A 27,039-nucleotide genomic window follows, 5' to 3' on the forward strand; every position below is an offset into this window, starting at 1 on the left:
GCCAAGAAAGACAGCTTGAATCAGGACTCGGTGACAAAATGGTTCTAAAATCTTCTAATCCAGGAATGGGTTTCTCCTTAGACAATTTGATTTCTGTTTTCCTGGGCCTTCACAACACCCCACAGAAAATGGAGGCAGAGAGGGGAAGGGGGAGGAGAGGAGACAAAGGAACAAATGTTCTTACCAGCTTACCAATTTCTGGAATTTCACAAATGGACATTCTTTCTTAAGCTCGAATTTATCAGAACCCATTTTTTTGAGCTGGAATTTGCTTTATAAAAAGTGGAGGACTGAAAGAGAAAAGAGCCACCCAAATATTAAAGGTAGATAAAGGAAATGTCTATTTTGATGTACAGCCTCTGAGCACTGTGCAAGTCAGAGTCCAGTAAGGATCATGCAAAATCACTCTTTACAATTATACTCCTTATAATTACCTTCTTGAATAAATGAATTAAATCATTTCCATAAACCACCTCCCCCGTCTCACCCCTGTGTAACAAGAACCTAGCTAGGTAGTAGCTTTCATTCCATTCCTCTCCTCTCCCCTCTTCCAAACACTTCCTCGCCTGCTCTTGGAACCAGATCTCCTCTATGACTATGGGAAAGTTACTTAAAAGCCTAAATTATTATTTCCCAGTCTGGATAATACTAATAATACTAGCTCCTATCTACTCCGTAGGCTGAAAAACTATACACACAGAAGTAATTTTACATTCTTCAAGACAGGATGTGTGTGCGTTTGTAAATTCCAAGAAGTTCGAGATACACAATCTCATTTTCATCCCAAGCACTGGTACGCTGATCACTCCTGAGGAGCTACGTTTCCAAGGTGCCTGCCAAGCCTGCAGGTGTATTCCCCAAATGGGCGTGCCCACCCACATGGGTCAAGGGAAAACCTGTTTCCCTGACCTGGTAAGTAGACAAGTGAAGCCAATTTCCTCCCCGAGTAAACCATCCTTCACCCTGGTCCCCCTAGTCCTTCGGTCCTAGAGTCCCAGGGTTTAGCAATCACGCCGCCGCGTCCGTCTTGATCCCGGCTCGACTCCCACAGCATCAAAACCCAGGCACCGTCCTCCACCCTGAAGGACTACAGCCCCCGGCAGGCCCCGCGACAACAGCGAAAGCCACATGACGTCGCTTCGCTGGGTGCCGCGGTCATGTGACTTCGGAAAGATGGCTGCCCTGACAGCGGAGCATTTTGCAGCTCTTCAGAGCCTGCTCAAGGTAAATCGAAGGGGTGGGAACAGCATGAGATGGCCCTTTGTCTCCGAGACTTTAGACGGAGCAGGAATTGGGAACAAATTGGCCCTGGTTTGGAGCCACAACCCTGCTGCTTGTTCTCTGTGTGATCCCAGGCAAATAGATGCGTCTTTCTGAAAAAGTAAGAAAAAAATACCGTTTTGACAGGAAGATAAGAGAAAAAAAATAAAATAATGGGCATGAAGGCGCAGTACAAATGCCCCCTCCTATTAGTCTCTGGGATTGGATTTCGGGATTGGTGCATTAGAGTGGTAGTTGCTGGATCCACGTTAGCAGTTCCTCATTTCATCCCGTAGCCCCTCCTGCACTCCATCACTGAGAAATTATCTCCTACTGCGTCAGCCCAGCCCTCCGAATGAGCTGTGAGTTCAATATTCCCCTGAGGTCCGGGTTTTCCGGTAAAGCTCAAATGAAATGATAGGTCGAATTTTTTTTTTTTTTTTTTCTTTTTGAGACGTAGTCTCACTCTGTCGCCTAGTCTGGAGTGCAGTGGCGCGATCTCGGCTCACTGCAGCCTCTGCCTCAGCCTCCTGAGTAGCTGGTATTACAGGCGCCTGCCACCACGCCTGGCTAATTTTTGTATTTTTAGTAAAGACAGGGTTTCACCATCTTGGCCAGGCTGGTCTTGAACTCCTGACCTAGTGATCCATCCGCCTCAGCCTCCCAAAGTGCTGGGATTACAGGCATGAATCACCGCGCCCGGCTGGAATTATTTAACATGATTTGCCATGTGGGAGAAAAGGCAGCTTTATTTTCCTTTGTAGAGCTTGTCGCTGTTTGCTCCCTGACTGTCTCATAAGAATGGTACATTCATCAGCGACCTTTTCTTTCTTTCTCTCTTCCTTTTTTTTTTTTTTTTTTTTTTTAAACTCCAGGTAAATAGGGTTGAGTTACTCTCCTCAATTTATGGCACATCATCATCATGGGTCCATGTAATAGACTCTGTTTTGCTTTAGTTGTTTATTTTTCAATTACCTTCTCAGTGTTCGTTAGCGTTCTCCACTCCTAAAGGGATCTATTCTTTTGTTTACAAGTGTTAACGCCCAACAAGTAGAACATTAATACCTGGCACACAGCATGTGCTCAGTAAATAGCTGTTAAATTAATTATAAATGAAGTAACAGAGCTGGGACTGGAAACCTAGGGCTTTCAGCTACCAGCCCAGTGCCTTTTCACCTTCATTTTGGCTGCTCTTACCTACCCCCACCCCCAAGCCTGTTGGTCTTAGGCACTCTTTTATTTTAAAAACTTTAAAAGATTAATGTGTAGCATACATATAGAAAAGTGCAAAAATCATAAATGTACATTTAAATGATTTATTACACACCAATGTAACCACCACCAAGGTCAAAAAATGAAATGTTACCAGTACCCTCAAAGTTCCCCTTTTGCCCCTTCTTTGCTTCCTCACTCTCTTCCCCAATGGTAACCACTATCTTTGCTTCTGAACAATCCATTTAATATTGCCCATGTTTGAACTTTACATAAATGGAATAACACAACATATACTTTTTTTTATGCCTGGCTTCTTTTGCTCACCATTATGTAGCAGTAGTTCATTGATTTTCATTGCTACTGTCCTATGTACTTTCTTTTCTTTTTTAAAAAAATACTTAGACTTTTTATTATGAGATAATTATAAATCCATATGTAGTTGTAAGAAATAATATAGGCTGGGCGCGGTGGCTTACACCTGTAATCCCACTTTGGGAGGCCGAAGTGGCCAGATCACGAGGTCAGGAGATTAAGACCATCTTGGCCAACGTGGTGAAACCCCATCTCTACTAAAATACAAAAAATTAGTCGGGTGTGGTGGTGCGTGCCTGTAGTCCCAGCTACTCAGGAAGCTGATGCAGGGGAATCGCTTGAACACAGGAGGCAGAGGTTGCAGTGAGCCGAGATTGAGCCACTGCACTCCAGCCTGGCGACAGAGCAAGACTATGTCTCAAAAAAAAAAAAAAAACAGAAAGAAATACTAATTATCTCATTTATCCTTTACCCAATTTCCCCCAGTTCTGCAGGATTCTGCAGATCTATGCATAATATACATACTATATAGTGTATAGTATATACACTATATAGTATGTATACTATTAAGTATAGTTCTGTATATATGTATAGTATGTATATAACATAGTATACATACTATATAATATGTACATATTATGTATAGTATGTATACAACCTGTACTATGTATATATATTATATTTATATAATATATAACATATATATTTACTCGATAGTATACCTATTATGTATAGTATGTATACTATTATGTATAGCAGAATCCTGCAGAGGTGGGGAAATTGGGTAGATAAATGGTATGTCAATACCTAATGTCAAAGGTATTAACATTGACACTCAAAATACAAAACATTTCTATCACCACAAAGATTCCTCATGCTACTCTTTTATAGCCACACCCTCCTTAACCTTTGGCATTATTCATTTCTCTAATTTTGTCATTTCAAAAATGCCATATAAATGCCATGTAAATACAGTAAGTAACCTTCTGAGATTGACTTTTTTCACTCAACCTAGTTTTCATCTATGTTGTATGTATATTCCTTTCCTTTTTATTTTTTTTTTCCTTTTTATTGCTGAGTGGTATTTCATGTAATGATGGTACAAAAGTTTTGTGTTGTGTAGTTTTCAGTATATACATACTGTATTTCATTTTTTGAACAATTGCAAATGGTATTTATTTATTTATTTTTTTGAGAGACAGAGTCTTGCTCTGTGGCCCAGGCTGGAGTGCAGTGGTGCAATCTCAGCTCACTGCAACCTCCACCTCCTGGGTTCAAGCAATTCTCATACCTCGGCCTACCAAGTAGCTGGGACTGCAGGTGCCTGCCACCACCCCAGACTAATTTTTTTGTGTATATTTTTAGTACAGACAAGGTTTCACTACGTTGGCCAGGCTGGTGTCAAACATCTGGCCGCAAGTGATCCACCCACCTTGGCCTCCCAAAGTGCTGGGATTATAGATGTAAGCCATCACGCCCAGCCCATATTTTTAATTTTAGTGTCCACATGTTCATTGCTAATATATAGAAACACAACTGATTTATGTATGTTTATCTTCTACATGCAAACTTGCTAAACTCAATGTTTCTAGGAGTTTTTGGTATACTCCTTGGGATATTCTACATAGAAAATTATGTTATTTGCAAATAGAGACAGTTTTATTTCTTCCTTTCTGATCTGCACACATTTTATTTCCTTTTCTTGCCTTATTTTAGTGGCTAGAACATTCAGCACTATGTCGATTCAGAGTGGAGAAAGCAGATCCCTTGCCTTGTTCTCAGTTTTGGAGGCAAAGCGTTTAGCCTCTCACCATTAAGTATAATGTTAACTGCAGGTTTTTTGTAGATGCTGTTTATCAATATAGGGAAGTTCTCTTCTATTCCTATTTTTCTGAGGGTTTTTATCAAGAATGGATGTTTAATTTTATCAAATGCTTTCTCTGCATTGATTTATATCATGTGATTTTCTTTAATGTGGTAGATTACATAGATTTTCAAATATTGAACTAGGCTTCCATCTGTGGAATAAATCCCACCTGGTCATAGTGTATAATTATATAGTTATATATTATAGTATACACTTATATATAATTGTATGTATCTGCTAATTTTATGTATATAAAATTGATCTCTATTTGCTAATATTTTGCTTAGAATTTTTGCATCTATTTTTATGAGGGATATTGATCTGTGGTTTTGTTATTTTTCTGTACAATTTTGTGCACTCTTGGTATCAGGGTAATACTAGCTTTGTAGCTATATAAAATCATTTGGAGAGTACTCCATCTTCTGTTTTTCTGGAGAAGATTGTATATAATCAGTTCATTCTTTTTAAAATGTTTGTTAGAATTCTCCAAATTATCTGAGCCTAGAGATTTCTTTGAAAAGTTTTAAAATTGTGAATTCAATTTTCTTGATAGTTATAGGCCTCTTCAAATTATCAATTTTATATTAGGGGAATGGAAGTAGTTTGTGTTATTTGAAGAATTGGTCCATTTTATTTAAACTATCACATTTATGTTTATAGAATTATTCATGAAGTTTCCATTATCCTCTGATGTCTGCAGGATCTGTGGTCATATCCTCTTATTTCATTCCCGATACTGATAATTTGTATTTTCCCTCTTAACTTTGTCATCTTGCTAGAGGTTTGTCGATTTTTACTGACATTGTCAAAGAACCAGCTGTTTGTTTCATTGATTTTTCTATTTTCAATTTCATTGGTTTCTGCTCTTATCACTGTTACTTCCAGTGCTTCCTTTGGGTTTATCATGCTTTCCTTTTTATAGGTTCTTGAGGTGGTAGCTTAGATTGTCAATTTGAGACTTTTCCTCTTTTCTAGTGTATGCTGTAATGTTAATTTCTAGTTAATATGCTATAATGTATTTCTAGTTAATGCTGTAAGTTTTCCTTTAACCACTTGCTAGGCTGTGCCTCACAAATGTTGATAGTGTGTTTTCATTCTCACTTATTCAGTGTTATTTTTAAAATATCCCTGAGACTTTCCCTTTAACATAGGAATTATTTAGAGGTGGACTGTTTATAAGTGTTCAGATATTTTTCTGTTACCTTTCTGTTATTGATTTCTACTTCGATTCCATTGTGGTCCCATAGAACACACTGCATTACTTCATTTCTTTTGAATTTGATGAAGTTTGTTTTATGGCCCAGAATATTAGATGTCTGGGTATGTGTTTAGTGGGCACTTGAAATGAATTTGTATTCTGCTGTTACTAGGTATTGTTTCATAAATGTTAATTTAATCAATTGATGGTATTGTTGAGTTTCTTCTATATCCTTGTTGAATATCTGTTTGGTTATGTCAGTTGTTGAAAGAGGAGTGTTGAAGTCTTCAGTTATATTTGTCTTTGAGTCTGTTTCTTACAATTCTGACAGTTTTTGCTTCACATATTTTGCAATTCTGTTGTTATCTTTTATTATTATATAATGTTCCTCCCTGTCTCTGGTAATTTTCTTTGCCAGTGAAGTTTACTTTATCTATTATTAATTTAACCACTTCTCTCCTCTGATTAATGTTTGCATGATATATCTTTTTTCATTCCTTTACTTTCACCCTGCCTTATAGCTTATATTTGAAGGGAGATTTGTTGTTGTTGTTGTTGTTGTTGTTGTTGAGACAGAATCTTGCTCTGTCACCCAGGCTGGAGTGCAGTGGTACAATCTCAGTTCACTGCAGCCTTGACTTCCAGGCTTAAGCAGTCTTCCCACCTCAGCCTCCCGAGTAGCTGGTACTACAGGCAAGCACCACCATACCTAGCTAATTTTTGTATTTTTTTTTTTTTTTTTTGAGGCGGAGTTTCACTCATGTTACCCAGGCTGGAGTGCAATGGCGCGATCTCCGCTCACCGCAACCTCCACCTCCTGGGTTCAGGCAATTCTCCTGCCTTAGCCTCCTGAGTTGCTGGGATTACAGGCACGCACCACCATGCCCAGCTAATTTTTTGTATTTTTAGCAGAGACGGGGTTTCACCACGTTGACCAGGATGGTCTCAATCTCTTGACCTCGTGATCCACCCGCCTCGGCCTCCCAAAGTGCTGGGGTTACAGGCTTGAGCCACTGCGCCCGGCCGATTTTTGTATTTTTTTTTGTAGAGAGGGGGTTTTACCATGTTGCTCAGGCTGGTGTTAAACTTCTGGGCTCAAGTGATCCACCTGCCAAGGCCTCACAAAGTGCTGGGATTACAAGCCTGAGCCATCAGGCGTGACCAAGGGTTTCGTATAGATAGCATTTGAGTCATATTTTTAATCCACTGTGCCAATTTTTGTCTTTTAATTGGTACACTTAGACTATTAACATTTACATGTAATGCATTAATTTACATATAATGTAACTTACATATAAAATAATTTACATAATCATTTGTATGTTAGGGCTTCAAGTCTACTATTTTATTTTTGTTTTCTACCTGTTCTCTCTTGGTTTTTCTTTCATTTTACTTTTTCCTGCCTCCCATAAGTTATTTTAACATTTTTTTAGAATTCCATTTTGATTTATCTGTAATGTTTTAAAGTGTGTTTCTTTTTATAGCCTTTTTAGTGGTTGCCCTAATTACTACATTCCATATACATAACTTATCACAGTCTCTTGGTGTCATCATTTTACCTGTTAGGGCAAAGTATAGAAACCTTACCTCCCTTTATACCCCTTTATCTTCCCTCGTTTATAATTGTCTTAAATATTTCCTCTACATACATTTAGAGCCATATCAGACAGTATTATATTTTTTGCTTCAGCCTTCAAAGATAATAGAAAACTCAAGAAAAGAAAGAAAGTCTATAGTATTTATCATAATTTTGTTTGCCCTGTTCTGTCTGCCTGATTGTGCTGGTTGATTTTAGGTGTTGACTTGATTGAGGGATGCCTACATGGTTGGTGAAGCATTGTTTCTGAGTGTGTCAGTGAGGATGTTGCCAGAGGAAATTGATGTGTGAGTCAGTGAACTGAGGGAGAAAGACCTGCCCTCAATGTGGGCAGGTACCAACCCATTGGCTGGGGACCCAGCTGGGCCAAACGGGTGGATTTCTCTTTCTCTTTCACTCTGCTCTCTCCCTCCTTTCTAAAGAATGATGCCGTTTCTCCTCTTGCCTTTGGACATCAGATTCTGGGTTCTTCATTTTTTTGGACTCCGGGACTTAACACCAGTGGCCTTACAGTGGCTCTTAGTCTTTTGGCTTCAAACTGGGGGCTGTGCCATCAGCTTCCCTCGTCTAAGGTTGCTAGACTTTGACTGAGCCAAGCTACCAGCTACCTTGGTCCTCCAGCTTGCAGATGGCCTATTGTGGGACTTTGCCTCTATGATCATGTAAGCCATTTCCCCCTAATAAATCCCTTCTCACTTATCCTGTTGGTTTTGTCTCTCTGGAGAGCTCTGGCTAGGACACTGGTGTTCCACTGGTTTCTTGTTTCATTGTTTCCATTCTGCTTAGAGAACTTGTTTTGACCATTCTTTTACAGCAGATATTCTTAGTTTTTCTTCAACTGAAAATGTCTTGATTTCCTCTTCATTCCTGAAGGATATTTTTGCTGGGTGTAAGATTCCAAGTTGACAGGTTTTTTTTCCCTTTCAGCGCCTGAAAAATATTGTCACTTCTTTCTTCCTTCTGTGGTTTCTGATATGAAATCTACTTTTATTCCAATTGTTTTTTAATAGGTAAGGTGTTATTTCTCTCTGCTTTAAAGATTTTTTCTTTGTCTTTCATTTTCAGAAGTTCAATTATATGTCCTAGTATGGATTTCTTTGGATTTATCGGATTTATCCTGTTTAGGGTTCACTCAGGTTCTTGAAATGGTATAGGAGTATGTCTCTAAGTAAACTTGGAAAGTTTTCAGCTATTATTTCTTTGAATATTTTTTCAGTCTTTCCCTCTTTCATCATCTCCTTCTAGGACTCCAATGATATGAATGTTAGGTCTTTCATTATAGTCCCACATGTCCATGAGGCTCTGTTCATAATTTTGTCTGTTTTCTCTGTTTTTCCGATTGGATAATTTCTACTGTTCTGTCTTTTGGTTCACTGATTCTTTATTCTTTCTATTTTGGTGCTGAGCCAATCTACTGAGCTTTTTATTTTGGTTATTTTGTTTTTCAGTTCTAAAATTTCCATTTTGTTGTTCTTTATATCTTCTACTTCTTGGCTGAGGCAATTTAAAATGTTTCAAACAAGTTCACAATTATTTGTTGAAACATATTTATCCTGGCTACTTAAAATTCTTTGTCAGATAATTTCAACATCCGTCATCTTGGTATTGACATCTGTTGATTACCTTTTTCTCATTCAGTTTGAGATATTCCTGGTTCTTGGTTTGATGAATGATTTTCATGTTTTATGTTCTGAGAATGGATTTTATTTAAATCTTCTGTTTAAATCTTAGCTGGCTTTCTGTGGCACTGCTGAGGCAAGGGAATGGGTGCCACCACATTACTATCAGTTAGAAGTTCAAGTCCAGTTTCCCCACTGGCTTTTGTTGATACCTGAAAGCAGAGGTTCCTTGTTACCACTGGGTAGGAGAGGAATCTCTGACTCCACATGGTCTCCACTAGTATCACAGAATGATACTAGCTTGATACCAGCCGGTGAGGCTAAAGGTCTCAGCTTCCTACTTGGCCTTCTCTGCCATTTCCTCAGCAGGAGTGTTGGAGCACCTCATTATAGCATCACAAGTCTTCTCACTTAGGTCTAGGTCTCCCACTCAGTCTTTGTTGATGTAGAGGTGGGTGGGGCCGCAGTTCTTCCTGTGATATTTGGCTGGGGTGTAGCAGTTATTGTCTAAAAGTCTTCTGTCTTATGAGGCTGCCCCTTTATTGGTCCTTTAGTTAGAGAGAGCAGGTATTTACTGAGGCTTTTGTTTTCACTCTGCATCCATTGTCATTTCCAGGTTGCCCTCTTCTTCAGCTCAAAGTCTGAGATATATGAAGCAAAAAAAAAAAAAAAATCCAGGGAACTCACCTTTGTGTAATTCCTTGTATTATGAGGTCCCTAGCAGATCTGCCTCCTTCTCTCCCCCTTCCAGAGTCTTATGTATGTTTTCTGTATAGTGTCCAGATTTTTTAGTGGTACTTAGCAGAAGGATTAGGGAAAAGTATATCTATTTGATCTTTCCAGAAACCAAAGTCTTATGTACCTTTAAATTTTAAGTCTCAAAGGTATCATGTATGACTAAGACATTATTATTCAAAACATGTGTTTTCAGAGTCTGAGGTGTTTTGTTTTGTTTTGTTTTTTCCTGTCTGTGATTTAATTCATAGGCCTCCTCAAAAGATGTTGTCAGACAGCTGTGTCAAGAAAGCTTTTCCAGTTCAGCCCTTGGCTCAAAAAAACTCTTGGATATTACATGTTCCAGCTTGTCTGTGACCCAGGAGGAGGCAGAGGAAGTAAGTGTGGTCAGAAATGACCTTTGACCACTGGCCCTCTTAACTTATTAGTCTCTTTCTTGACTTCCCAGTCATTGCCATGTCCAAGGAAAATCCCTTGAAACATCTGGTGACACTAGAGCAAACTTGGATAAATGAGACATGAATGGGAGAACTACACCCAGAATCAGAGCTCCTGACCATTTTCTTTTCAGACCTATTACCTAGACAATGTGGAACAAAAGCCAACCGTTTTGTGATTTTCTTTTTGAACCTGTCACTTGCTGATGCTGATGAGTTGTCTGTTGGGTAGCTTAGGGCAGATATTTAAGGGATCTTTGAACAGAAGCTTTGAGGCCTGAATAAAATTCAGGAGTATGCACTGCTAGTTCCCATCAGCCTTTGTGAGGGGTGCTTTGTGTATCTCACTCCCTCCTCACCCCTCCGTCCCACAGAAGTCCCCTTCTCCTCAACTCACCTGATCTCAGCAGGTGGCCAAGAGGGAGATAAAGGTAACTCATAGTAAATTATTGTGTAGCAGTGACAGCCTTATCTTTCCAAGGCATATATCTTTTTAGAACAGCAGTTTCTTCATCTAAATGGGACTCTGTTTTTGGACTTTTTTATTTTTGAGACAAGGTCTAGTTTTGTTACCCAGGCTGGAGGGCAGTGGCATGAACATGGCTCACTGCAGCCTCGACCTCCCAGGCTCAAGCAATCCTCCCACCTCAGCTACACAAGTCGCTGAGACTACAGGCATGTGCCACCATGCCTGGCTAATTTTTGTATGTTTCATACAGATGAAGTTTTGCCATGCTGCCCAGTCTGGTCTCCAACTCCTGAGTTCAAGCAATCCACCCACCTCAGCCTCCCAAAGTGCTAGGATTATAGGCATGAGCGACTGTACCTGGCCTGTGTTTTTTGTTTTTTGTTTTAATTCTGGATCTTTGTTTATTGAAATGAGCTGTAGAAAAGGAAAAGGAAAAAGTAGGATTATGGACTTGAAGACTTATTTTGGGTTCCCCCCAAAGTAGATTATTTGGGAGGTGATTCTAGAAAGCACAGAGCAGTGGGGAAAATCAAACAGGGAAGGCAAGTCAATAAAAGAGGATGTTAAGAGTGGTTACTGCTGTGGGAAAACTTGGGGTCCTGTAAGAAACAAGTAGAACACCTGGAAGACAGGGAGGCTTGGCTGTTTATCCATGAACGTCCACTCTCATTGGCGGAAAGGTGACTCCCCTTCACTTCCAGGTTGTGTCAGGCAATCTGCAGTGATAACAGAGGAAGTCCTAAAGCAGAGAAACAGTTCCCTCCAGAGAGCTGTGTTTTTAGGTTAGCAAAGGATTACTGTATTCATAAGACTACCATAAACCACCCTTACACTTCGAAGTTACAGATTCACTTAGAAGGACCTAGGATGGGAACACAGCATTTTAGCAGGATGGGCAGACACTCCTCTTCCCAGGAGGAACCCACACAGCTGGCCAGGAGCTGTTTGTTCTCTTTGCCCTCCTAGGTGACAGTTGAGAGGAAAGGACATTGAATCCTACCACCCTGGATTCAAGGCCCTCACTCCACAGAACCCAGTATCCCGTGTCACAGTTCAGTAAGCATAGCTTCAGGTTCTCAAAAGGAGCCTGTAGCCACACGTAGGCAAGTCCAAAGCCACAGGCACCCCAGGTGTTTCTGCAGTCCTTTTAGTTCAGAGGCTGGGACCAATGCAGTGTTGCTTAGTAACCAGCTGACTTTCCAGTGTGCTCAGGTTACCAGGGAAACAGCACCAGAAAGTTAACTGAAGGTCAGATTCTCATGCAGAAGGAAAAGGGCTATATTAACTCTTTGGCCACAAGTGGAGAGTTTCTGGTAAGCTGACAGCTTCCTAGATCAGGCAGCTGCATCTGTCTTCTGAACCAACAGGTGAACTCCAAGGCAGGTTGAGGCACGTGGGACATGAGAATGTACTGTGTGCAGAGGCCTCTGGTCTCGTGACTCAGCTGAATGACCAGGGCACTGTGCAGCCTTAGGGGTGTAGAGCCCTGCCCCTAGCCCTGTCTTGTGCCCCCTGCCTGCTGCTTCTGTTACAGCTACAGGGTGGCTCCATCTGTCTTGCAGCTGCTCCAGGCTCTGCACCGCCTCACTAGGTTGGTGGCATTCCGTGACTTGTCTTCTGCCGAGGCGATTCTGGCTCTCTTTCCAGAAAATTTCCACCAAAACCTCAAAAACCTACTGACAAAGATCATCCTAGAACATGTGTAAGTGCTCCTTTCTTAAAAGCCCCTTCTTTTATATTTCTTATTATTTTTATTCCCATTCTAGAAATAATAATATGCTCAATTGTTGAAAACTTAGAAAGCACAGATAAGCAAAAAGAAAATAAGGCACCTATAATTCCACCAGGCAGAGGTTAGCAGTAGTCTTTTCTTAATAGAAAGCCTTTTAAGACATGTTTATTTTTTTCTCTTTGCACATCTATAGGAGGTTGATGTTTTGTTTTTGCTTTTACAAAATGGATCATGCCATTTTATAACTTTCTTATTTGCTGTTAACAGTATTAACGATAGTGACATTTCAGGTCAGTATTTACCTTCAATATCATTGTAATAGTTAAACATACTCTATTATAGGAAGAAATAATGTATAACTTAATTTTAAAATTTCTTAGTGTTGGACACTGAGCCTATTGGCACTTTTTCATTTCAGTGAACATTTTCAATGAAAATTTTGCTCTTGTGCTTCGTTATTTTTTTTACTGGGTTAAAGGTAATGGACATTTTGAGGACTTGGCCTTAAATTTTCAAGGTGGCCATTAGAAAGATTGTAGTATGTTTCCACAGTAGTAGGATACAAGTGTGTCCCTCTCCCTACACCTTCACTGAGGGGATTTTTTTCTTCCATTTTTCCCAGTTCCACAAATGGCAAATGGTACCTCATTTCAGTGTTCCTACCTTTGACACTAATGATGTCAAGTATCTTTTTCATATGTTTATTGATGATTTTTATTTCTTTTGTGAAGTATCTGTATATTTTCTTGGCTGGAAAGTTCCTTTTAAGCACATATATTTTAAGCACATACATTTTAAGCAGAATTGATTAACTGTTGGTCAGCAGAAATCTTGAACAGACATCTCTAATAGCAATAACTGATAATGCCTATTTACCAAAGGTTTTATTGTATATTAAGAACTTTCTCATACATGACCACATTTTATTCTGTTCATTGTAGCATTGGACAGGTCTGTTTGGATGTGTTTTTGCAGAAGATGCAATATTAGTGTATGCAGTAGGTGCTCAATAAAGAGAGGATAAGTTGACCTCCTTTTTTGTTTTGTCTTTCAGAACAATAGCACAATAAGATTACAATACATTGCATTTTCTTCTTTTTTGTCCTAAACTATGAAAACTAATAACACTTATGGCCTTAACATCACTGAGCTTTGTAAAACAGGTAAACAAAAGACTTTCTTGGAGAGAGGGATTTCTGTGGTGCTTTCCTGTTAGCAGGCGATGATAGGTCTGAAGATCACTGTAACATCCAAGGTCCTCTCTATCAGAAGAGTCAGTCTCATCCACTTTCCATTACTTTTTCCTCATTTTTCCCTCTTAAACAGGTCTACTTGGAGAACCGAAGCCCAGGCAAATCAGAGTGAGTACCAAGAAATCTGCCCCCGGCTTCTTACTTGTCTCTTCAGCCCCAGCCCTCAATCTGCCAGGTGACCAGAGATTTCGACAGAAACCAAAGTGAACCCTTCTAGTCTCAACCCATACTCTGTGTATGGTGGGGTTTTTTCCCTAATTCTACTTTTAACTTTTTTCTGATTATAAACATTATTATATAGGCATGTTGTTAAAAAACAGAAATATCCGCCAGGCACGGTGGCTCACACCTGTAATCCCAGCGCTTTCGGAGGCTGAGGCAGGTGGATCACGAGATCAGCCTGGCTAAGATGGTGAAACCCCATCTCTACTTAAAATACAGATATTAGCCGGGTGTGGGGTAGGGGTGGGGGGTGCCTATAATCCCATTACTTAGGAGGCAGAGAATTGCTTGAACCCTTTTATTTATTTTTTTTATTTTAAAGAATTTTAATACAAACAATATAAACTATTTCAGTCCCTCTTAACATGTAAGACACTGACTCAAAATACTTTTATACCATTTTTTTCAAATATTGCACAGTATAGGTACAAAATTAATATTTACAATTACATTTTTCTTCCATAATATATAGGAAAAATCTTTAAACCTTTAACAGAAAATACATTTTTTTGAAAAAGCAAATATTCGTACATTTTAATTCCACCACTAAAGGAATATCCTGTACACAATTGTTAGAGTAGTTGATGTCTAAGATGGATGTTTTACAATTTCAGTTAAAAAAAAAAATACAACATGAAGCTGCTGCTGTCACAGATCACTGTAGTAAAAAGATATAAATGCAATACCATGCTGTAGAAACAATATATATATCCTCTGATATTTTACAAACTTTGTACTAAATTATACAATTAGAAAAGACCAGTAAACCCGCTGGGAGGTAGAGGTTGCAGTAGAACCGAGACTGCACTCCAGCCTGGGCGACAGAGTGAGACTCTGCCTCAAAAAGAAAAAAAAAAAAAAAACAGAACTATCCAAAGCAGAAAGCAAAGTACTTAAAATAATGCAATTTCATTTCAATTGTGAAAAAAATTTAACAGTAATTGAAATTAGTTTGAAAGACGGAATAAAAGTCCATGTTTAATAAATGGTCATTACACCATCTCTGAGCTAGCCACCGTGTTGGAGCAGTTTATCTGCATTAAGTCATTTAGTCCTCCCGACAGCCCTGTGAGCTAGGCTGATGAGCAAACAGAAGCTCAGAGGTTAGGTAAGTGGTAGCACCTGTGTTCAAGTCAAGTTTATTTTTCTCTAAAACAAGACCTCTTACCACTATTTCTGAAGCTGCACATTTCTCAAGCCTCAGGCCATGATTTCTTCTCTGCCTTGTGTCACTTCTCATTCTGCCCTGAATCTGGAGGGCTGGCTGTTCAGGCGGAAGCCTGGATATGCTGCCACTGGGAATTAGTACTAAGTGCAGCAGCACAGAGCACTGGGTAAGGCAGTGACTTGCTGTGGGTCTTGGGTTTGTCTCTCCCAGACTTGCTAGGTAGACCAATGTGTTGTATGTGTACAGTCCTCAAAGCCGCCTGTCATAGAATAAAGGCTTGTTAAACATGAGTGGCGTGAGCATTGAGCTGAGCGGTTCCTTCCACAGTCTCTCTGCCACGCCTGGTGGATCTGGACTGGAGAGTGGATATCAAAACCTCCTCAGACAGCATCAGCCGCATGGCCGTCCCCACCTGCCTGCTCCAGATGAAGGTACGTTCACTGTCATGCCATTAGAAAGAAGAGGCCACACCCCTGTGGCCATCTAAAACACCAATCTCCAAGGTTTGGGATCTCTAACCCATATATTTTTAAAAATTATCATCCTCTTTATCCTCCTTTGTTTAGTTACGAAGTGTGTGTGTGCTACCATATTAACAAGTTGTGGACATATTAAAACAATAAAACAAATGCAAAACATATTTTTAAAATAATTTGTTGATACCTAAAGGTTACCCTATACTCTTAGCAGTTTAGCTTTAACCATAGTGTCGTGCCTCCAGACTTTGATTACTCTGCCTGATGATTTCAGTGTACTTTAGCCAACTTCTTGTCCAGTGATGAGCCTGTCGTTATTTGTAACGTGGCTGATCTAGAGTTGCTACCAGCAGCTGGAGAAGTGTCAGGACTTCGTTTTCTTGCTCACACACCTTTGCTTCATTGGTGTTGTCTTTTTTTTTTTTTTTTTTTTTTTGAGACGGAGTTTCACTCATGTTACCCAGGCTGGAGTGCAATGGCGCGATCTCGGCTCACCGCAACCTCCGCCTCCTGGGTTCAGGCAATTCTCCTGCCTCAGCCTCCTGAGTAGCTGGGATTACAGGCACGTGCCACCATGCCCAGCTAATTTTTTGTATTTTTAGTAGAGACGGGGTTTCACCATGTTGACCAGCATGGTCTCGATCTCTTGACCTCGTGATCCACCCGCCTCGGCCTCCCAAAGTGCTGGGATTACAGGCTTGAGCCACCGCGCCCGGCGGTGTTGTCTTCATTTTATAGTTCTTTTCGGGAATCTTTTTAAGCCACATGTCCATTTTGTAGTGTTTGTTTAGTTAAAACTAGATATTTACATATCTACATAACCAGATACCCAAAAATTCAACACTTGTAAGAAAATGAAGAAGGGTGCCTCTAGCAATTAAGTTTTAAATAATAGTAAAGCTCAACTTCTTTATTTTTTTTAAACTAAAGGTTGTTATTACATCGAGATGTTATTACATCAAGATGTTCCTGCATCTCGATGGATTGTCTTATGTATCCAACAGAGCCCACTCCTTAAAGTACCATTGTAAACACACACCATGCTTTTCTTACTTGCATGCTGAGAGTTAGGGTGTCAGAGAGCTGAGTCTTGGCTTGGCCTTCTTTGATACCTACCCAAGGCACTTGTCGCAAATGGAGACTGACCCAGGCCTCTGAGGCATCTCCTTCACTCTCCCTTACCACTAAATGACTCAAGGGCTGATACTCTAGTACTTAGGAAAGAGCCTGTCTTCAGAGTTTCAGCAGAACTGAGCTCAGCCTCGCAGGCTCACGGCCCACTTACAGGGAGATATGAAAAGTGGCAGGTATGACTTTCTAGGCTGTGTTCTCTTTTTTCAGATCCAGGAAGATCCCAGCCTATGTGGAGACAAACCCTCCATCTCAGCTGTCACCATGGAGCTGAGCAAAGAAACACTGGATACCATGTTAGATGGCCTGGGCCGCATCCGAGATCAGCTCTCTGCCGTGGCCAGTAAATGATCCAGCCAGCTGCCAGTGCCACTGCCATGACCCAGTTGCTCATGAGCGACAGAAGTCTCCCACATGCAGGATGCCCTTGCAGCTGCAGCTGATAACAGGCAGGATGGTGGGGATAGCAGGGGACTACTGCCATCCAGAAGTTACAGTTGGATTGAGAGGAAGCAGCCAGACCCCCTGCTGTTCTCCTCACGCATCTTTCTCTTGAAGCTGGAGAGCAGAAGCTCCCATCTTTGAAAAGCTCCTGAGTACAACTTCATTACCACCATGGCCAAGTGAGGGAACATTTGCATCCTCAGTTGCCTCTGTATATAGCTCTTTGGGAAATTCAGGCCCAAATCATGCAGCTTATCCAATAAGTTTATTTCCAACATTAGCTCTAATTAGTTCATTTCCAGTCCCAGAATACATGGAGGGAATCAGGCAGGTGATGCCACCAGTTCCCCCTCTGTCAGAGCTCTAAGCCAGGAAGAACCCACAGAGCATGGTCTATCCAGAGTGTCCCCTGATCTCCCTCCACCCCACGGGACCCCTTCTTTAGTGTAGGAAGTCTGAAATGGGTGCTAATTCCCTTCTTCATGAAACCAGGGCCCCCTTTCTTCATATAATGCAGCCACTCCTGGGGGAAGAAGTGGGAAAAATTGGAAATAAACAATAGTTCTAAAACTTCCATGATTTTTGTAGCTTCTTTTGTACCCAAGTTGTGGCCTTTGGCAAGTACTTTCTCCAGGTTTTAAAGATGATCCCAACTTCCTAATTCCCAGTTAAGCCCTTGACCCATGGCATGACATAAAATCAGGCAAATGAATCTCACCACCTTCCGTGTTTTGACCTGTTATGTAGAACAAAAGGAAGCAAGGCTGACCGCAGTATGTGCTTGTTATGGGAGCTATGATGAAGGCGCTCCTTCCAGTTTAACCAAATGAGATCATCTCTGTCATGTGTCTGGTGCCTCATAGGGACTCCATGTGTGAAGATTCCCCCTTCACTCTCCAGATCATCCCCATGGCAACAGCTTGCAGCCTGCTCTTTGCTTTGTTTTGGCGGCTTCTCTGCTAGTTTGTGTATGGAGTGAATGGAGGAAGTAAATTCTCAGATTAAGAATATGCTCTCTGAAGTCAGACCCCCAAGGGCAGAAGCCAGCTCTGCTTCTCAGTGGTAAGGTGCTTGACCTCTAAATCTCAATTTTCACCCACTTTGTACTTTTTTCCTAAATTAAATGGGTATAATAATAGAACCCACTTGGTAGAACTTTTGTGAAAATTAAATGATATACCTAAAAATGCTTTGTACTGTTATAACTAATAGGCTTTGATTATTAATGGATGAGACTAGAAAGCTCAGTACATTTATTGTCTCATCTACTATAACAGGGTTGGTATGAGAATCAATATTATTATCCTCCCTTTATTGACCAGGAAACCAGCTCATTGAGATTGAGCCATCTGCTAGTAAATGGCCTCATTAAGAGGTGGACCCATATTTCTCTAGCCTTCTCTTCACAACACAGAACTCTGCAAGGAACATGGAATTCTGTGACTAGCGCCATTTGGAAAAGGTTGAAACTGAAGTTAGATAAGAGATCTTACCTCTGCCTACCCAGTGAGATACTAGGAAGATCAAGGGAAAAAAAATTCCATGCTCTTCTTTATTTGCTATAGGAAATGAACATTCAGGTTTTTTACATGCAATGACAAGAGGTCATGGACCCCAGAAGCCCTCCCAACTTCCAAGTTGAGAGCCCCTGGTGGTACCCTCCAATTGAGCTCAGTCTTGTCACGAATTTATCCCTCTCCTTTCCTTTCATTCCCTGTGACCTGCAGAGAGAGATGTCAGATCCCTGTTCTCTTGGCCTCCCATGGGCATCCATAAGAAACTCTCTTGAGGCAAGAAGCCTAGTATAGGTGTCTGGACAGTTGGACATTTCCTTTAGCCAGATCTGTCTGTCTGAACAGAGTCATCTGGATACATGATGCAGAGGGCATTTGATAAATAACTGGAAAAGTCAATACATATTTGCTACCCTTCACCTCGTGTTCATTTAAGGCATTTGTTTTCCTTTGTTATGATGATGGATTGTTTGTAGATACCGTATTTCTGGTTGGCCTGACCCTATCTCAGAAGGGCCTCCTGGCTCTATCTTTCCATCTCAAAGGAAGCTGGTTCATTCTCTGCTTGTCTGGTTTTTCAGTAGTACTTTGTGCGATGAAGCAGCTATATACAAACTGTCCCTTCCTCAGGGTCTGGCAAGGTTTGGATGTCCAAACTTCAACCACAGAAGGACAATGATCAGTTTCACTGGTGCCTGTGCTGGCTGCCCAACACATTCCACCCACCCACCCACGGGAGTCAGCATCTGCCTCAGTCCCGATCAAATGCATGTGCCACAGCGATTGTCTCATGAATGTTAATGATTCCAATCAGCCAATCTGAGTCTGTCCCTGGGACTTTTTCTGCGTCCTGCCTCTAGGCTCTGGCAGTGAGGCCCGTGATGACGGGGTCCATCTTCCTGCCACATCGAAAGCCCGCCTGCAGTTGGAGAGTCTATTTAGACCCCAGAGGTTGGGAAGAAAATGAGAAAATCTCAGTGCCTGATGCTAATCCCACTCTTCCTCCTGTGTATCCATCAGGACGAACTAGTCTTGTGTTAAGGTGTACCCAGGATTTGTTTTAATCAGGAATGGTATGACTCACAGGCACAGAGGTGATTGTTACGAGGAAAAAGTCTGTGCTCACAAAACTCTAGAAATGAGGCATGGCATGCCACGTAGGGCCACATGAAGAAGGACCATCTCTTTGGGGCTTTTGGGAAAGTTGGAACCAGATCCTCCTTTTCTTTCCCCTTTATCATTAAACATTGAGTCACTCATCTCCAGGGAGCGACTGGGAAATTAATCACGCCAGCAGCAGACAACAGCAAAGAAGTGTGCGATCCGAACATTTGCGGGATGCTGTGATCCCTGGAGGAGACCTTCACACTGACCCCACGAATGGCCCTCAACACATGTGCAAGCAAGGAGCAAGCATTCAGGCGAGTGCTCTTGCAGTTCTCCAAGGAAGAGGCTGAAATTTGACTCAGCAAAGCCCAAAGGGAAAAGGGAAAGTGGTTTATTGAGTGTCCTTGGGAGCATATCACATCCTAGACACTAGGCACTTTCATCTAAATGACTCTGATAACCCCATTGTCAGTGCTCCTCGGTCAGTTGATCAGACTTGTCCCTTGGCACGAGGAGGGTAGTCAGTCACTCCTGGTCCCCTTTAGAGGGACCTTTTGAGAAAAGAATGTAGCCAATTACATAACCCCAGGCGTTCTATCGTGGATCCTGGGCACTCCACCAACGTGGAGAAATAGGTTAGTCCCAGACGCATTACACAAGCCTATGAGGCAGCTCCAGGACTCAGCTTTTTAAGCATCGCAATTTCAAGTTGGGAATTAGTGACAGCATCTGACAAAAGTACACAACACAATGCAGTAGCCATCAAACAGGAAGCATGAGCACTCCGCTCCCAGCTGTGCCTTGCCAAGCAACAGCTGCTATCTGTAGGGTCTAGGTAAAAGTCAAGATCAGTCTAAGGACATTCCATCTCCATCTGGCATCAAACCACACTGCTCACTGCACCAGAACTAAATCCTTCGTTTTCAGGATTTGTTTTAATCAGATATCATCTTACTTCCTCACACAACTTTCTGAGGTTACTGGAGCATCCATTCACAAGTATTTGTGCGTTTTACTGAGAAGTCAGCTCAGAGGAGTCCCAGGCTGAGCTGGAACTAGAATCTGGGGCTTTCAAATCAAAAGCCAGTGGTTTCTCCATTCCTGCCTCAATTTGGGGAAGAGAAAACTCATGATTCTTTACAGCTAACCTAAATTCCCCCTTAATTTGGCAACTTTCAGCTCACTCCGTCATCAGTCCTGGCTTACCATCTCCATCTGGATCGTGGTCATTTTCTATTGCCTCCCTTTTCTGCTGATTTTTAGGTCCAAAGAGAAATTGGCATGAGGACCACACATTTGGGTCCTTCCCACACAAGCCAATTCTCTAAACACACACAGTGGGCACCATGTCCTTAGTCATTAGTCAAGCTCTGTGGTCTGGTATTCACAGATTTCCAGGAAACAAGTCCAGCGTGGTGCGAGAGGCTCTCCATTGCTTGGTTCAGTAAGCTGCGATGTTATCAGAAGTGAGAGGGTTTTTTAAAATTATTATTTGTTTTAATATTTTAATCTAGAAACCATTGGCTACCTGGCATGTCGAAAGTTTTCCAGTGGTTGAATATTTATAAGAACAATTATGAACCTATGACCACTGGCTTCCAAATACTGATCATTCCTAAACAGTCTCTTACCAGCATAATGTTGACCTTTGCACAACTTCCTTCTTTCTTTGGTGCTCACATTTCTGTGGTTTAATCGTCCTTTTTACAAGTACTTTAAGAAAGAAAAAAAGATTTTCTAATAGTATTCCCTGGTTGGTGTCAGAGGACCTTACTCTCTAAGGAGATTGGTTCTTTATTTGGCGAAGTTTCAAGAGCTCTTAAAGGTAAGTCTGAGAGGCTGAGTTTCTGTTAGCCCCAGGCCCTTGGGAAAGTCTCTAATGGGCTTTTAGGTCTCATCTGTAAGTAGATAAGATAACTACTTAGGTAATACATCTCATAAATTTACGGTAAACTGCATTGACCCACAGGCTGAAGAATGGAACTTTCTTGGCTATTGTTATCAATATTGAACTAGCCATATGACCTAAGACGCGTACCACACAGTAAAATACAATACTATCCCAGCAAACGGAATGATAAATGATTTGAAAGATGCTTTGGGACATCAGGGGCATGGGGTCATTGTTATAAACAGGCTGGATCCCCAGTTCAGGGGATGGCCTCCGGTTAGAATTTCAGGAATTCTTATAACGCTCTTGCTCAAAATATTTTTGCTTATTTGCTTCTTAAACATTAGGGAGCAAGCATCGCTGTATTAGGATATTGATTTGGCTGCTTTAATAAAAGCCCAGCTTCCATGGATTAAATAATTTAGAAGTTTCTTTCTATGTAAAAGTCTGAGCTGGTAAGGGCTCTGAGTGAGTATGATGGTTCTGTGCTGGTCCATAGACTCAGAATCCTTCCATCCTGTTTCACCAACCACCAGGCATTGCCCTCATTGCTGTGAGCGAAGCCTGTGCCCCATCGCCCTCCCAGCCTATATCCCAGCCATGGGAAAGGGGGAAGAGGAAGAGGATGAGGAAGAGGCAGGTATGCCCCAGAAGTTGCCACATTATTTTCACTCATACATGACCTATACTTAGCTGTAAGATAGCTTGGGAAATACAGTCTCTGCTGGGTGGTCTTGTGTGTAGCTAACACGTTGAGGTGGGGGAGGGCAGGAGGATGAGCCAGTGGGTTTCTTTATTTTATTGAAATAGGATAGTGAGAGACAATTGACAGGTACTGTCATAAACACCCACTCAGCTGACTACAGCTCAGTGTGGCTTAATTTGCCCATTGCTTTCCGGGAAGCAGGTTTTGTGCAGGAAGAGAACAGAGAGGAGCTATGGGGCGGTGGGGAGGAGCGGGTGGTGATGTAGGTGCTTCTTGAGGACAGAGACCATGTCTCATTCACTCAGTATCCACGATAGCTTCCACTGTGTCTGGCACACAGTAAATTGCCCCATAAATGTCCCTTTGCGTCCCACTTCTTCCACAAACTCACAGGATTTGACCTGTGTAGTAAACCATGCCTGAATTCGATTGAATGCAGTAGAATGGCAGACTGACAGAATTCACACTCACTTGAATTGCTCTTCCTAAATCGACCTCAGCTGGGCCCTGATTCACCAACTAGGTGATTTCATCATTCTCCACCTTGCTTTCATTCTCCAGCATTGATTTCTGGCCTTTATTAGCTTCGAGTCTGTGGACGTGGGAGATTTATTCATAGCACAGCCTGCCAGCCACACTGTTTGGCTTGGGTGGGAAGAGGTAGGACTTGGGAACTCTGGATGAGGGGAGGGTGGGAGGGAGCCGCTGCTGAGGTGGTAATGGAGGGGCAGACGTGGACCTTCTGAGCTCCTGCCGCTGTAGAGTTCAGGGGCCAGCACTTCAAGGGGTCAGCAAAGTCTCCAACTGCTGGGGAAGGGCAGGAAAGAGGCATTAGCCCTGGGCCTGGGCAGAGATGGCAGCACCATCACCAGGCCTTTGCCCCCACCATGCCCTCTCTCTGGAATGCCTTCCCTTAATCCTGGCCTAATTCCTGTTCATGCTTCTGGTTCAGGAGCAGCACCTAACAGGGGCCCAGGAACTAAAATTAACTGGCCTGTCTTCTCCACCTGCGTTTTTTCCATCATTCCTCGGCACACTGCATTTTAATGGTGTCTGTGCCTTCCCCCACACACTCTTCACCATTCTGTTTCCCACACCCGAGTGCACAGATAATGGGCAGCTTCTGTGGGTACCGAAAGTTTCCTGGCACCAGCTGAACTGGAAGTGTGTCTCTGGGGCTACTGCTATAAAAGAGATCATTGGTCAGGGGCCATTTCCTGGTTGGTGACCCAAGGTTCTCAGGCGCAGAAGCCAAACCTCACCTGGGCGCAGCTGGAGCTTGCCTGAGATGCCCAGCAGATGGCGCAGTCGTCCTCCTTATCGTCCCACCCCGGCCTAAAATCGGAACAAAGACCAGGAAAGCTGGGGAAAGGCGGGGTAGTGGTCAGGCCTCTCCTAGAACCTCGCAAGGAGAGAAGCTTCCTGCAAAAGAAGCCCGCAGGGCCAGAACCCTTCACCTACAGAACTCTCCACTCAGGCCCCAGGCAACATAGGCAGAGAGGACAGAAGACAGAGCAGACAGGGCAGGCCCACCCAGGGCACCCATTCAACCTGCTCCCCAGACCCAGCTGCAGAAGCCACTAGGGTCTCCTAGGTGCTTCTGCCACAGGCTGCTGGATGCCAGAAATGCCACCATTAGGGCCCATTAGATACAACTCTTCCAGATCAGGTTTTGCTCATGGCGACCATGCGGGGCCCGCAGTCAGTCCACAGTGGAACTTTCTACACCTGGACAGGTGGTGGAGCCAGGATTCAAATTTAGGCCTGTTCAGAGCTAAGTCTCAGTTCCTTCATCTCTAAAAAGGAGAGTCTCACTTCCTTCATCTCTAAAAAGGAGAGATGGAGAGTATTTTTTCCTGGCAGTGCAGCTTAGAGGGGATTCACTGTACATGAAGGTGTCTGAGAAATAAAAGATGCCCAGTGTTGGTTAAACTTCAAATATGTACACAGGTGCCTCTGCTGGGGTGAGCCCTTCCACAGGTCAGAGGACTCATCAGTTCTTTTCTGAGAGTAGGTTTGGTGTGATAGGGTGGGGGTGGGACATAGCAAGGGGCTCTTGTCACCTCTGATCTGGACAAGTCCAGAGGCTTCCTATCTGGTTCCCCGCCTCCCATTGTGCCTCCCTGCCTCCCATCCCTCCTCCTCATTGCTGCAGGTGTCTTGCAAATGGAAATCTAATGTCACTCTCTTGCCTAAAATACTCGAACAGATACTCAGAAGAAAGCCCAAACTCGGAAAAATAGTCAGTGTCCTTTACAACCTGATTTCTGACTACATTTTAGTCTCATGAAATAAAATTAATAAATGGGCTTAAATCAGAATCAGCAGTGCCAGGGCCAGGGGCTGGAGTGGGTCCTGGGTGATGATTCGGATCAGCTCTGGGCACTAAGACCAGAAGGAGTGACAGGATGAGGAAGAAGGGAATGAGAGGGCTTGGTGGCCCGCAATGTCCAATTCTCGATCTTCCTTTCCTCGAGGGCAGGGCCTGGGACAATGCCTGCAGTCATAATTTGTTGAATGCATGTAGGAATGAATGAACACAGGAAAGAAACAATGGCCATCCTCACAGGGACTAGGGTTCACTGAGTGCTCACTGTCAGTGCCACCAGCCACTGCCTTTTGCTAATCTCAGAGGCTGGAAAGGGCGCTGCTGGAGGACAGTAAGCCTAAGGAGAAGAGAGCTCGACTTAGCTGCACCATCTGGGACCCCACTCAAGGGGTCTGGGTAATGGTGGCATCAAGGGCAGAAATCCCAGAGCCTGCTATGCCCACAGCTTCTGAATGCTCTGTTCTGAACCTCCCAGGAAAGTCACCCAGGCTGCAGATCCCCAGGGAACCCCCACGGTCATCCCCAGGGTGCATGGGCTGCCCGGCCATCTGTTTCCCAGGATGGCTTTCTCCCTGGCACAGATGGTGAATCGAGACTTCCCTCTTCCCAGCCAGCTGCAGAAGACTGCATTGCTGCAATCTCTGCCTGGTCTCTCTCGTGACCCCATTTTCCACATCATTCGTCTCCACTCCTCTCCATATGTTGGTTTCATTTCAACCTTATCCAAAAAGAACTCCTCCCTCTCATTGGCCTGCTGAGCCATCTCACAAAATAAAATTCATAGCAGCTGAAGCAGTGGGAAGCTCTTCTCTTTGCTTATTCAGCAGAGACATGGGTATTCCCTTCATCCCCAGTCACCACCTTCGCTCATCCTCATCATAATCTGTCACTTGGAATAGTGGATTGGCCTCTGAAGGGCGCCCTGCCCTGGCCTTGTCCTCCCCGAGGCCAGCCTTCTCAGTGCTTTCCAGAAAGTAAACTTGATGTCATTTTACCTCCCAAACCTGGTCCCACCTTCCCAGGCTTCTCCATCTTAGTAAATAACAGCACCAACCAGAAACGTGGGAAACATGAGTGCCTTCTTCTCTGCCTGTGCTGTACCCACCTTCCTCCCATTTAATCCATTAGCAAGACTTGCTGGTTCTCTCTCCAAAATATACTCACATCGGTCCCTTTCTCTTCATCTCTGCACCAACTTGGTTAATGACTCTCTCATTTCTCACCTATAGTTGCCTCTAAGCATGATGACATCTGCCAACCTCTGCCTCCTGAGCTCATAACACTCATCAGCACTCCATTCATGCCAACCTTCCTTTAGTTCCAAGAGTCCTCCAAAGTCTTTCCAGCTGCAAGGCCTGCATCCCCTACCCACCCCTCGCCCTGCTCCAAACGGTAACATTCTTTCCCCTACTCTTGAAAAGACTGGGTTCTTCCCTTTTTTTATTATTTTTTTTTAAGACGGAGTCTTGCTCTGTTGCTCAGGCTGGGTGCAGTGGCACGATCTCGGCTCACTGCAACCTCCACCTCCCGGGTTCAAGCAGTTCTCCTGCCTCAGCCTCCTGAGTAGTTGGGATTACACCTGGCTGATTTTTGTATTTTTAGTAGAGACGGGGTTTCACCATAGTGGTCAGGCGGATCTTGAACTCCTGACCTCAAGATCCGTCTGCCTCAGCCTCCCAAAGTGCTGGGATTACAGCTGTAAGCTACCGTGCCCGGCCACTTTCCATTTTTTTGAGACTCATCTAAAAGGTCACTTTCTTAGAGAAACTTTCTCAAGCTATGCTCTCTAAAGAGGATTCCTTCTTTTATTCGAAATCACAGCATCCTGTTCATTTCTTGCTCCCCCACCACTCCATGCCCTGGAAAGTCTTATTAACTCAATGAATTGATGTGCATTCTAATTTATTTACCATATTCATTATCTGTTTCCCCATTGGAGACATGGAAATAAGAAACTTGTCTATCTTGTTCAATGTTATAGCCCCACAGCCCAGCACAGGCATGGCATTGAGTACGTGCTCAATAAATATTTGCTAACTGAATGTAATAAATGAATGCAAGTTGCTTCATGGCACTGTCCTGCTTTTCTCTGTCAGTGGCTTCCCATTGTCCCCAGTATGTTGTCAAAACTCCAAACTCCATGGGGCGGCTCCATTAGAGTTTCTTCACGACCTTACCTCAGCTCACCTTTCCAGTGTCCTCATTAGGTTTACGGGGAATCAATCTGGAAAGGCTCAAGCCATAATGGGTTCCATGGAGCAGACAAGAGCCTGGCAGTGAGAAAAAGGGACATTGAACAAATGATCTTTATGATTCCAGGCAGTGCTTCCATTCTGTGCAGCCTGAGATTTGTTTGG

General features: G+C 42.8%; 1 protein-coding gene across 3 annotated transcripts; it reads left to right on the top strand.

Moving 5' to 3' along the window:
* Positions 1–1,116: 1,116 nt before the first annotated feature.
* Positions 1,117–17,709, top strand: COMMD9 (COMM domain containing 9). Of its 3 annotated transcripts, none has more exons than XM_032282323.1 (6): positions 1,117–1,224; positions 10,055–10,180; positions 12,272–12,411; positions 13,768–13,802; positions 15,412–15,515; positions 16,902–17,709. In XM_032282323.1, the coding sequence occupies exons 1-6, from the start codon at positions 1,129–1,131 to the stop codon at positions 17,040–17,042; spliced, it is 642 nt and encodes a 213-aa protein (XP_032138214.1). In that variant the 5' UTR covers positions 1,117–1,128; the 3' UTR covers positions 17,043–17,709. The 3 variants fall into 3 exon arrangements, with proteins under 3 accessions (XP_032138214.1, XP_032138216.1, XP_032138215.1); XM_032282324.1 differs by having other exon boundaries at positions 1,213–1,381; XM_032282325.1 differs by lacking the exon at positions 13,768–13,802 and having other exon boundaries at positions 16,902–17,038.
* Positions 17,710–27,039: the final 9,330 nt, after the last annotated feature.

The sequence above is a fragment of the Sapajus apella genome, unplaced genomic scaffold, assembly GCF_009761245.1.
Source record: "Sapajus apella isolate SASKATOON/1434 unplaced genomic scaffold, GSC_monkey_1.0 scaffold14, whole genome shotgun sequence".
NCBI lineage: Eukaryota > Metazoa > Chordata > Mammalia > Primates > Cebidae > Sapajus > Sapajus apella.